The 13,575-nt window shown below is 28.1% G+C and overlaps 1 protein-coding gene across 2 annotated transcripts in view; it reads right to left on the reverse strand.

Annotated features, from left to right (window-relative positions):
• Positions 1-336: 336 nt before the first annotated feature.
• The window catches only part of LOC141393728 (uncharacterized), a 38,274-nt gene continuing 25,035 nt past the window's right edge, over positions 337-13,575 (reverse strand). For both annotated transcript variants that reach the window (XM_073967139.1, XM_073967138.1), the window contains exons 15-16: positions 6,910-9,722; positions 337-959 (exon numbers count right to left, since the gene is read on the reverse strand). In XM_073967139.1, coding sequence (XP_073823240.1) covers positions 848-959; positions 6,910-9,722 — 2,925 coding nt within the window. In that variant the 3' untranslated portion in view covers positions 337-847. The remainder of the gene's footprint in view (positions 960-6,909; positions 9,723-13,575) is intronic.

The raw sequence follows: 13,575 nt of genomic DNA on the forward strand, positions 1-13,575 counted from the left end.
TTTATTTAACAATTAAGGCAAAAGAAAACAACGCGCATTGGTTTTTTTCTGTGTAAAAGCCTGGTTATATGTTAGAAGATGGGTTTAGTAGGTCATTTCATGTCTCATTTCAATAATGTTCCAATCTTATACACTTGCTACCAAGATCTATTTACCAGGTCACGTAAGTAGCATAACAACAACTCTATTTTGACCGAAAAATTTTCAAGATGTCAAAATGTATGTTTACGTTTTCATACAATTCAAAATAAGAAAAAAAATTGACAGATTGAAACCACGACGCTGGTCAAATTAATCCTAAATATCTATAAAATGTACAAAACAACACATTTATAATTAACATTTTTCGAACCATTTATATAGTTTATTTTTATCGTTCATGCACACAGCTGTATTTGTTATAGTTAAAAATTATTGTTGCACATATTACTTACATATACATATAATATTTATATATACATTTCATATATACGATCTTTGAATACACAAAGGAAATAAAATATTTGATACGTTTACAAAAATATATTATATTGATATTCTGTTTAGATAATTTATACACATAAAGTTTGTAAAAAAAAAACAACGTAAGTAGATAATATTTCGTTCGCCTACAAATTGCTTAATTTAAAACATTTTATTAAAATTCCTTAAAATACATATTAGATTAGTGATAATTGTGAAGTCTTATATTAGGGGTTTGTTGAATAATTTAAAAAGAACAAAAAATCAATGGAGCTCACTTCAATTTAGTTAATTATGTTAAATATTCTTTGTAGAAAAAAATCAAATTAATATAAATTATAAACTACTAGAATATTATCGTATTATTTTATATTTTTCATATATTTTAATGTTTTATACGTTTATTTTCAATTGTGATTTCCTTGGACAAGGGATCAGTACTCTTGCGTTTATTTGGATTTTGCGCGGATACTTTGGTAACTGTTGTGCCACCGCCACTGTAAAATAAAAGAAAAAAGCATTGAATAATTAATATCAGAAAATATAATCAACATTTTTTAAAATCCACTTTTGTGGGCTTCTAAAAATGTATAAAAATCCACGTTTTGTGGGTTTTTAAAAAGTTTAAAAATAAACGTTTGATGGGCTTATAAAAATGTTTAATAATCCACATTTTGTGGGCTTATAAAAATTTTTAAAAACTCCACGTATTGTAGACCTTAAAATGTTCTAAAATTTGTTAAAAATCCGCGTTTTGTAGATCTCTCAAAAAATTTAATCTAAAATTATATTAAAAGTCCAATTTCTATGGACCTCCCAAAATCTTTTAAATTTTTTTAACCACCCACGAGTTGAAAATATATTTTTTAAAAAATCCACGAGATGAAATTTTTTTAAAATCTACGAGTTAAAAAAATATTTTCTAAAAAATCCACGATTTCAAAAAATCCACGAGTTGAAACAATATTTTTTTTTTTTAAATCCACGAGTTGAAACAATATTTTTTTAAATCCACGAGTAGAAACAATATTTTTTAAAAAATCCACGAGTTGAAAAAATATTTTTTAAAAAATCCACGAGTTGAAAAAATATTTTTTAAAAAATCCACGAGTTGAAAAAATATTTTTTAAAAAATCCACGAGTTGAAAAAATATTTTTTAAAAAATCCACGAGTTGAAAAAATATTTTTTAAAAAATCCACGAGTTGAAAAAATATTTTTTAAAAAATCCACGAGTTGAAAAAATATTTTTTAAAAAATCCACGAGTTAATTTTTTTTTTTTTAAAAATCTACGAGCTGAAAATATCTTTTCTAAAAAATCCACGAGTTGAAAAAATATTTTTTAAAAAATCCACGAGTTGAAAAAATATTTTTTAAAAAATCCACGAGTTGAAAAAATATTTTTTAAAAAATCCACGAGTTGAAAAAATATTTTTTAAAAAATCCACGAGTTGAAAAAATATTTTTTAAAAAACCCACGAGTTGAAAAAATATTTTTTAAAAAATCCACGAGTTAATTTTTTTTTTTTAAATCTACGAGCTGAAAATATCTTTTCTAAGAAATCCACGAGTTGAAAAAATATTTTTTAAAAAATCCACGAGTTGAAAAAATATTTTTTAAAAAATCCACGAGTTAATTTTTTTTTTTTAAATCTACGAGCTGAAAATATCTTTTCTAAAAAATCCACGAGTTGAAAAAATATTTTTAAAAAAAACCAGAGTTGAAAAAATATTTAAAAACAAAATCCACGAGTTGAAAAAATATTTTTAAAAAAATCCGCGAGTTGAAAAAATATTTTTAAAATAAATCCACGAGTTGAAAAAATATTTTTAAAAAAATCCACGAGTTGAAAAAATATTTTTTAAAAAATACACGAGGTGAAAAAATATTTTTTAAAAAATACACGAGGTGAAAAATTATTTTAAAATTAAAAAAAAATATTTTTTTTTTTTAAAAATCCAGGAGTTAAAAAATCCACGAGTTAAAAAAATATTTTTTAAAAAATCCACGATTTGAAAAAATATTTTTTAAAAAATCCACGATTTGAAAAAATATTTTTTAAAAAATCCACGATTTGAAAAGATATTTTTTAAAAAATCCACGATTTGAAAAATATTTTTTAAAAAATCCACGATTTGAATAAATATTTTTTAAAAAAAAACACGAGTTGAAAAAATATTTAAAAAAAATCCACGAGTTGAAAAAATATTTTTTAAAAAATACACGAGGTGAAAAAAATATTTTTTAAAAAATCCACGAGTTGAAAAAATATTTTTTAAAAAATACACGAGGTGAAAAATTATTTTAAAATTAAAAAAAAATATTTTTTTTAAAAAAATCCAGGAGTTAAAAAATCCACGAGTTAAAAAAATATTTTTTAAAAAATCCACGAGTTGAAAAAATATTTTTTAAAAAATACACGAGGTGAAAAATTATTTTAAAATTAAAAAAAAATATTTTTTTTTTAAAAAATCCAGGAGTTAAAAAATCCACGAGTTAAAAAAATATTTTTTAAAAAATCCACGATTTGAAAAAATATTTTTTAAAAAATCCACGATTTGAAAAGATATTTTTTAAAAAATCCACGATTTGAAAAATATTTTTTAAAAAATCCACGATTTGAAAAGATATTTTTTAAAAAATCCACGATTTGAAAAGATATTTTTTAAAAAATCCACGATTTGAAAAATATTTTTTAAAAAATCCACGATTTGAAAAAACATTTTTTAAAAAATCCACGATTTGAAAAAATATTTTTTAAAAAATCCACGAGTTAAAAATTTTTTTTTAAAAAATCCACGAGTTAAAATTTTTTTTTTTTAAAAATCTTCGAGTTGAAATAATATTTTTTAAAAAATCCACGAGTTAAAAAAATATTTTTTAAAAAATCCACGAGTTAAAAAAATATTTTTTAAAAAATCCACGAGTTAAAAAAATATTTTTTAAAAAATCCACGAGTTGAAAAAATATTTTTTAAAAAATCCACGAGTTGAAAAAATATTTTTTTAAAAAATCCACGAGTTGAAAAAATATTTTTTAAAAAATCCACGAGTTGAAAAATATTTTTTGAAAAAACCACGAGTTGACATTTTTTTTTAAAAAATCCACGAGTTGAAAAAATATTTTTTAAAAAATCCACGAGTTAAAAAAATATTTTTTAAAAAATCCACGAGTTGAAAAAATATTTTTTAAAAAATCCACGAGTTAAAAAAATATTTTTTAAAAAATCCACGAGTTAAAAATTTTTTTTCAAAAAATCTACGAGCTGAAAATATATTTTCTAAAAAATCCACGAGTTAAAAAATATTTTTTAAAAACCCACAAGTTGGAAAAACATTTTTTAAAAAATCCACGAGTTAATTTTTTTTTTTTTTTTTAAAAAAATCCACGACTTGAAAAAATATTTTTTAAAAAATCCACGAGTATTTTTTTAAAAATTCAAGAGTTGAAAAAAAAATTTTTAAAAAATCCACGAGTATTTTTTTAAAAATTCAAGAGTTGAAAAAAAATTTTTTAAAAAATCCACGAGTTGAAATAATATTTTTAAAATATTCAGGAGTTGAACAAATTATTTTTTAAAAAATCCAAGAGTGAAAAAATATGTTTAAAAAATCCACGAGTTGAAAAAATATTTTTTAAGAAATCCACGAGTTAAAAAATATTTCTTAAAAAATCCACAAGTTGAAAAAATCCACGAATTGAAAAAATATTTTTTTAAAAATCCACGAGTTGAAAAAATCCACGAATTGAAAAAATATTTTTTAAAAAATCCACGAGTTGAAAAAATATTTTTTAAAAAATCCACGAGTTGAAAAAATATTTTTTAAAAAATCCACGAGTTGAAAAAATATTTTTTAAAAAATCCGCGAGTTGAAAAAATATTTTTTAAAAAATCCACGAGTTGACAAAATATTTTTTAAAAAATCCACGAGTTAGAAAAATTGTTTTTAAAAAGTCAACGAGTTGAAAAAATATTTTTTAAAAAATCCAAGAGTTGAAAAAATATTTTTTAAAAAATCCACGAGTTAAAAAAATATTTTTTTAAAAAATCCACGAGTTGAAAGAATATTTTTTAAAAAATCCACGAGTTAGAAAAATAGTTTTTAAAAAGTCAACGAGTTGAAAAAATATTTTTTAAAAAATCCACGAGTTGAAAAAATATTTTTTAAAAAATCCACGAGTTGAAAAAATATTTTTTAAAAAATCCACGAGTTGAAAAAATATTTTTTAAAAAATCCACGAGTTGAAAAAATATTTTTTAAAAAATCCACGAGTTGAAAAAATATTTTTTAAAAATCCACGAGTTGAAAAAATATTTTTTAAAAAATCCACGAGTTGAAAAAATATTTTTTAAAAAATCCACGATTTGAAAAAATATTTTTTAAAAAATCCACGAGTTGAAAAAATATTTTTTTAAAAAATCCACTAGTTCACAAAATATTTTTTTATTTTTAAAAAATCCACGAGTTAAAAATTTTTATTTAAAAAAATCCACGAGTTGAAATAATATTTTTTAAAAAAAAATATTTTTTAAAATCCACAAGTTGAAAAAATGGTTTTAAAATAAAAATTTTTTTAAATATTAAAAAAAATAATATTTTTTAAAAAATCCAAGAGTTTAAAAATATTTTTTTAAAAATTAAACGAGTTAAATTTTTTTTAAAAATCCACGAGTAAAAAAATATTTAAAAAAAAATACACGAGTTTAAAAATTATTAAAAAACCCATGAATTGAAAAAATATTTTTTAAAAAATCCACGAGTTGAAAAAATATTTTTTAAAAAATCCACGAGTTGAAAAAATATTTTTTAAAAAATCCACGAGTTGAAAAAAATATTTTTTTAAAAAATCCACGAGTTGAAAAAATATTTTTTAAAAAATCCACGAGTTGAAAAATTATTTTTTAAAAAATCCAAGAGTTAAAAAAATATTTTTTAAAAAATCCACGAGTTGAAAAAATATGTTTTAAAAAACCCACGAGTTGAAAAAATATTTTTTAAAAAATCCACGAGCTGAAAAAATATTTTTTAAAAAATCCACGAGTTGAAAAAATATTTTTTAAAAAATACACGAGTTAAAAAATATTTTTTAAAAAATCCACGAGTTGAAAATATGCTTTTTAAAAAATCCACGAGTTAAAAAAAATATTTTAAAAAATCCACGAGTTGAAAAAATATTTTTTAAAAAATCCACGAGCTGAAAAAATATTTTTTAAAAAATCCACGAGTTGAAAAAATATTTTTTAAAAAATACACGAGTTGAAAAAATATTTTTTAAAAAATCCACGAGTTGAAAAAATGCTTTTTAAAAAATCCACGAGTTAAAAAAAATATTTTAAAAAATCCACAAGTTGAAAAAAAATTTTTAAAAAATCCACGAGCTAAAAAATATTTTTTAAAAAAATCCACGAGTTGAAAAAATCCACCAGTTGAAAAAATATTTTTTAAAAAATCCACGTCTTGAAAAAATATTTTTTAAAAAATCCACGAGTTGAAAAAATATTTTTTAAAAAATCGACGAGTTGAAAAAATATTTTTTAAAAATCCACTAGTTAAAAAAATATTTTTTAAAAAATCCACGAGTTGAAAAAATATATTTTTTTAAAAAATTAAAAAAACCCGCGAGTTGAAAAAATATCTTTAAAAAATCCACGAGTTGAAAAAATATCTTTAAAAAAACAACGAGCTGAAAAATAGTGTTTAAAAAATCAACGAGTTGAAAATATATATTTTTGAAAAATCCACTAGTTGAAATATATTTAAAAAATCCAAGAGTTGAAAATAATTTTTTTTTAAAAATCGACGAGATGAAAAACATTTTTTTTTTTTTGAAAAAAAAAAACAAGAGTTATTTTTTTTTAAATCCACGAGTTAAAAAATATTTTTTAAATCCACGAGTTAAAAAATATTTTTTAAAAAATCCACGAGTTGAAAAAATGTTTTTAAAATAAAAATTATTTTAAATATTAAAAAAAATAATATTTTTTGAAAAATCCAGGAGTTAAAAAATATTTTTTTAAAAAATAAACGAGTTAATTTTTTTTTTTAAATCCACGAGTTAAAAAATATTTTGAAATTGAATGAATTGAACAAGTATTTTTTAAAAAAATCCAAGAGTTGAAAAATATTTTTTAAAAAATCCACGACTTGAGAAATATTTTTATAAAAAATCCCCGATTTGAATAGTTTTGTTTAAATCCCCAACTTCATTTTTTTAAATCCCCGACATGAATAAGATTTTATTTCAAAACCCACAAGTCGATGTTTTTTTTTTTTAAGTTCACGACTTCAAAAAATTTTTTTCTAAAAATCCACGACTTCAAAATTAATATTTAAAAAATCCACGAGTGGAAGAAATATTTTTTTAGAAAATATTTCTATATACGATTTGTAGACCTCTCAAAATCTTCTAACCTAAAAACTCCAAAAGCTTTTATCACAACTTACCTCTTGGTCGGTGCTCCTATTGCCACTTTTTTATCATTGATATTTGTCTCGATGATGTAAACACCTCCACCACTACCACCGCCGCCACCCATATTGCCGGTATTCTGTTTACCATCGCCGCTAACTGGTCGTATATTAACCCGTCCCGTTGATGATGATCCACTGCCAGTCATTGAGGCTGTCATCGATGATGGCATACGCTTTTGCATTTGGGCCAATGTTTTGGCCACATTTGCCATCGATGGTTTGTTAATGAATGTTGTGGATCCAGAAGAAGATGATTGTGGTTGTTGATTGCCCTTAGACTGCATTGAAGATTTACTTGATATTGCCATTGCGGGAGATATTGATTTAACACTACTTATAATGGGTAATTTATTGCTAGAGGTTACTGTTAGGGACGGTGTTGAACTAAGAGAGGCGGGTAGTTTACCACCTGTTGAGGTGGCAGCATTGGGTATGGGTGATTTTTTAATAATCGTCCTTTTAAGCGACGATATTGAGGGCAGGGTTGTGGTAACAGTTGCTGACGTTTTTGGTAGATTGGATTGGATGGAAGAGGAATTATTGCTTCCCATTGAGGTGGGTGTTCCGGTTCTTTGCTGTATATTGGATTTGGCTGAAACTGAAACGGCGGCTTGTTGTTTGGCTAAAGTGGAGGCGGCTTGTTGATTGCCACTACTTATTGCCACTTTATTGCCGAAATTTTGTAGCTGTTGTTTTATGGGCGTTTTGGTAATGACAAGGCCCGAGGGAGATTTTGTGGTTATGTTAACAGTCGGAGTGGTTTTACTTATACCTATGGAGGTATTTGCTCTGTGTAAGGGTGGTGGAGGGTTACTACTTGACGTACTTGTTGTTGCCTTGGTATTATTGGCCTTTAATCTGGCCAGAATATTGCTTGTATGATTGCCACTTATGTTGTTGTTATTGTTGCTTGTGATTGTCGGGCCTTTTGCTGTAGCCATCGCCGATGATGATGACGCCGAAGTAGCAACTGGACTTGTTGTCCTACGTATGGTGGTATTGTTTTGTAAAACTTTGTTGATTTGTATACTCTGTAGGGCTGAAGAATTTCCTCCTCCCCCTCCTCCTGCGCTGGTTGTGGTCTTGTTGAAATTTGCTGATGTCTTAGTGGAACCACCACCAGATCCAGTTTGCTTTGTGACTGCCGTCAGGGATATACTGGGTGACAAATCATTTAATTGCTTGGATATACTTGTGGTTCCCGGTGGTGAGGAGGTGGGTATTATTTGCATTTCTGATGTTGAGGATGGGGTGGTTGTTTTATTTGTTGTTGCAGTTGATGTTGTAGATCTGGGATAAACAATACCCATATTCATGGGTGAATTGGGTTTGGAGGAGGACGACGATGAACTTGATTGTTTATCGGGATTTTTGGGGTACAAAATTCCCATATTCATGGTACGACTGCTATCACCACCACTTGCAGATTGCTTTGTGGTTGTATTTCCTACACTGGAGGAGTTGGATGTGTGTTGTTGCTTTTGTTGAGATTTTTGATTTACGGATGATGCCGAAGAAGCTGAAATTGTTGATTGTTGCTGCATTCCTGATAAATGCTTTGAATTCGTTGTGTTTGTTGTTGTATTGTGTTGGGCTTTGTTGGAGTTAGCACTGTTATTATTGCTATTGTTGTTATTGTTGTGGCCCTTTGTTTGTTCCCCATTTCCAGTTCTCCTTTGATTTGTGCCATGATTAGAAGAATTCGATTTTGCTGATGATGCTCCAGCTGCCGCATTACTACCCGAGGATTCGGAACGACGATAATTTATTAAATTGTTTTTGGGCTGTTGTTGGGGTTCTTTATTATTGGACTTAGCTGAGGTTGAATTTGAAGAACTTGTTGTTGTGGTATTGGACATGGTGGAACTGGATGTATGCATTGAACTAGAGGATGAGGAGGATAAAGCTGATGAAGAGGTGTTTGATGAATTTGTTGTATTATTTTTAGATTTGTTGGAGACTTCTGTTGGTGTATTCCTTGAACTTGGTCTAGATTGGTGATGTTGTTGCTGTTGCTGCTGCTGTTGTTGTTGTTGCTGCTGCTGCTGATTTAAATATGCCGACGATGAAGGGAACAGACTCACAGGCGTGGGCATATTATTGTTTTTATTTCCACCAGGTAAATTGTTGGAATTTTTATTATTACCCCCAGAATGCTTGTTGTTGCTATTATTTCTCCCCGATTTTGATTTATCCAAAATTGTAGAACCCGAAGAACCTATACCAAAATCCCCGGCGTAGCTATACATACTTGGCAATTGAGGAAATGAGTTACGCAGTGATTGCTGATATTGTTCGTAGTTCGCTAGCGGATTTGAGTTGGTGGTACTTGTCATGCCCGCAGAAGAAAACACAGTATTCATCACTGAAGTGGGTGCTGCAGATGTATACATTGAGGCGCCCGCAGATGATGACGCTGTTGACATTGATGGTGGGGCTGGTAATGCTCCAGCCAAAACACTACTTGCCAAATTCATTGACCCCGCCGATGTGGCACTAAGTCCCTGTAATGCACTTGACGGCAGACCATACATACTTAAATCTCCTAAAGCTGCCAGGGGGTTAGATGCACTTGATGTCGAGGGTCCTGTTGGGGGCGGCATGCGACCAGCCGCACCCATTGCCGTAAGTGGTGCATATGAATTGAGATCAGCATAGGCATTTAAACTTTTATAATAGTTGAGCATATCTAAATATTGTTGGGTAGTCGATGGTGTACTATTCGGACCCAGCAGAGATTGTAGCAGGGGTTGAGTAAAACCTCGTGGTCCAAAGAGACTGGACATCTATGAAAAAGATTGAAATATTGCTTGAAAATTGATTTGATTATAGCGGATGAAAAAATGAAATGGAAACATAAGACAATAGAAAATATAGAAAAAATAAATATAAAAATAAAAAAATACTTAAAGAATAATATTAAAATAATTGAAAATAAGGAAAACACAATAAATAATAATTAATAATAAAATACATAATACAAAAAGTTTTTAAAACATAGATACTTCGGCAACTATAACAAAACACTTGTTTTTTGCCGAACTCAGGAAATTTGTTAACAAATCAAAAAAAAAAAAAAAAAAATAAATACAAAATTCTTGTAAAAAATTTACAACTTAAAAACAATTTTTAAAAAAATCAACTACATGAAAAAATATTTTTATTAAAATCCACGACTAGAAAGCATGTTTAAAAAAATCCCCATCAAGGAAAAATATTTCTTAAACAAATCACGCCATGAAAAATGTTTTTAAAAAACCCACGACTATGAAAACCATTTTTTTAACAAATCCACGACTAGTAAAAAATATTTTAAAAAATCACGCCTTGAAAAATATTAAAAAATCATGGCTTGAATAAATATTAGAGAAATAATGCATTGAAAAAATATTAAAAAAATTACGACTTGAAAAAATATTAAAAATACCGTCCCGAAAAAATATTTTTTAAGAAACCCACACATTAAAAACACTGTTAAAGAATATTATTTAAAAAATCCATGCATTAAAAAATTATTAAAGAATATTATTTAAAAAATCCAGCATTAAAAAAATATTTAAAAATTTAAAAAAATATTAAAAAAACTTTTTAAACAAATTCACGCAGTGAAATTGAAGGGGGACAAATGAGTCGTCTTTGGAAATAAAAAGCTTCAATTTGAACTTCACAAATGCAAAATTGCAATCTTGGATGTATAAATAGGAGCTCCAAATGGCGAAAATTGTCTAGCAACAACAACAACATCTAATATGCCTGATGATGTTAGCCTAACCAGCTAACGAAACGATCGTCGCATAGTGGTTGATGTGTGTGTAGGACTTCGCTAGATATCCATTTTTCAATGTAATCTCCTTAGGTCATAAAAAGCTCGATTAATTAAATTAATTAAATGTCACAAATAATGGCTTTCGCCCCTAAAAAGGCAAAAACTTAAAAATGAAAGTTTTTTTAACCAATCCACGCATTGAAAATATGTTTATTAAAATGTCCACGCCTTGAAAATGTTTTACAAAAAAACCCCACACAATTAAATATTTAAAAATATCCCTTGACAAGTATTTTTTTAAAAATCGGAGACTGAAATTTTTTTTTGAAAAATCCACGAATTGAAAAATATTTTATTAGAAAAATATTAAAAAAAATTAACAAATCCAAGCAGTGAACAATGTTTTTCTAAAAATTTTAAAAAATCCACGTCGTTAATTTTTTGAATACAAGCAGTGAAAAAGTGTTTTTTAAAAAATCCACGCCGTTAATTTTTCTATATATTTATAAAAATAAATATTTTTTTAAAAATCCACGATTTGCAAAAATATTTTTAAATTTTTTTTTTTAAAATCCTCGAATTGATTTTTTTTAAATCCACGAGTTGAAAAAAATTTTTTTAAAAAATCCTCGAATTGATTTTTTTTTAAATCCACGAGTTGAATTTTTTTTTAAAATGCTAGAATTGAAATTTTTTTTAAAAAATCCACGAGCTGAAAATTTTTTTTAAAAATCTTCGAATTGAAACAAATTTTTTAAAAAAATCCACGAGTTGTTAAAATTTTGTTTAAAAAATCCACTAGTTGATAAAAATATTTTTTTAAAAAATCCACGAGTTGGAAAATCTTTTTTAACAAGTAAAAAAGTATCAGTCAGCTTTGCCGACAGATATATACCCTCAGCCTGTGTATATTGAAACAATTTTTTCCCAAAAAATTTATGTATTTAGGGGGTTTTAAAAATTTTGGGCGTATGAACCGACATAAATGTTGATTAGGATTAAAGATCAAAAGTTTTGCGGAGCTGATATTTAAAGTAATGGATTTACATTGACCATTATGGAAGTGGATCTCCAGCCACTACATATGGTGCCATAGGGGGTTTTTACTACCATCGAGCTGTTTGCTCAAGAAGTATGGACTTGCCCTTGAAAAGAATTTTACCTTCGTAATTGAGGCAGCGAATGCAAGTTGCTTCAACAAAAAACAAAGTGATTCGATTGCAGGTCTTAAAGTGAACTTCTCCGAAATTTTGTGTGGAAGGTTCAGGATGGAGTGGACAAATATAGTCCACATTTGAACCAGATATACATCTGGTATCTTCAAGAGTTACCGTACGAACAATTTTTCCGATCATTTTTGAACTTTTGTTGGGGAGGTACCTGAAGGAGTGGACCGATATGGCTTCTTCGAACATAAACTATGTTTGGACAAAATATTACTAAGGCCAAATTTTGGACCGAATCGGCAGATCCGTTCGAGAGTTATCTTGCGCTCTAACCACCTCACACGGTGTCATGGGGTTTTTTTGCAACTTTCAGGCTATTTAATCAGGAAGTATGGACTTGCCCCTGATGAAAGTTGTACCGTCGTATGGGGGGCAGTGAATACAAGTTGCTAAAACAGAAATCAAAGCGATTCGGGAGCAGGTCCTAAACTGAACTTATCCCAAATTTTGTGTGGGAGGTACCCGAAGGATTGGACCGATTGAGTCCGTATTGGAACCTCATCTAAGGGGTCGATCATCGATAACAATTATCGTTGAGTGGCGTTGCCAGTTGTCAAAATTGATCCACGTATGGCAACTCTCAACTGAAGTTGCGAATCTCAGTTGACGAAGCGGCTGTTTTTCAGCAACCACCAATTTTCAGTTGCAGTGAACATTTTCGAAGAAACAAGAAGTAAAATAGAAGGAAAAATAAACATTTTGTTAACAATTATTGATTCTTGGCATCATTAATTAATTTTTGGTCTGTTCCAGTACTGCAAGAATCTACTAATTTTTACTATTTTTTCCGATAACATAAAGGAAAAAATGTTATCGTAGTAAAAAATAGTAGCTTCTTGCAGGTTCTGGAACACAGCATTTGTGTATCAATATGGTGAAAATAACGACATAGCAGCAGTTCGAAATATTAATTGATAAACGGAGTGAAAATCCAAACTTAGCCCGAGGAGTTCGGGAGTTTTGGTGAAACCAAAGCCACAGCGGATGAAGCGTGGAGGTCCATTTCGGACAGTTTAAACAGCCATGAACCTCCAACACGAACACCTGAAGAGTGGCAGAGTCTGGATTCACTTTAAAGCAAAGTTGAAAAAGAAAATGCCTCAAAATAAAATAAACTTCAACGACACTGGTGGTGGTCCATCACAATAAGTGAATTTATCGCCTTTGGAGCGGACAGCAGCAAATCTTTTACAAAAGAATTTGGTGACAAATACAGTAAGTTCAGTTTAAGTACAAATGACGAACATCCTCCATCTATATAGCCAACTACACCAGGGAATTTCGTTTTTGAATAAAAATGGTTTTTATTTTGCCTTTTTTCCTCCTCTGTCAACTTCGAAACGATCCAATTTTGGCACAATTTGTCCGCTATCAAGTGGACAACTTCCTTCAATACTCTCGACAATGTACATTGAGCCATGCAATTGTTGAAATCATTGCCATGGGACTTTTGGAAACTTCCGTCCTCCAAGAATCGCAACGCTGCGCACTCTTTTAAAAGTGGGGGTATTCCTGTTGATCTGTAACTTTCTTTGAAGTCATCCTTTAACGTTTCCACAACGTAAACTACGGCATCCTTTGGCAATCCAAAATACGCCTTAAACCTGAAATAATTTACTGATTATACAGATCTTTCCACATGATCAT

The sequence above is a fragment of the Musca autumnalis genome, unplaced genomic scaffold, assembly GCF_047663935.1.
Source record: "Musca autumnalis isolate F117 unplaced genomic scaffold, ASM4766393v1 scaffold_2, whole genome shotgun sequence".
In the NCBI taxonomy this organism is placed as follows: domain Eukaryota; kingdom Metazoa; phylum Arthropoda; class Insecta; order Diptera; family Muscidae; genus Musca; species Musca autumnalis.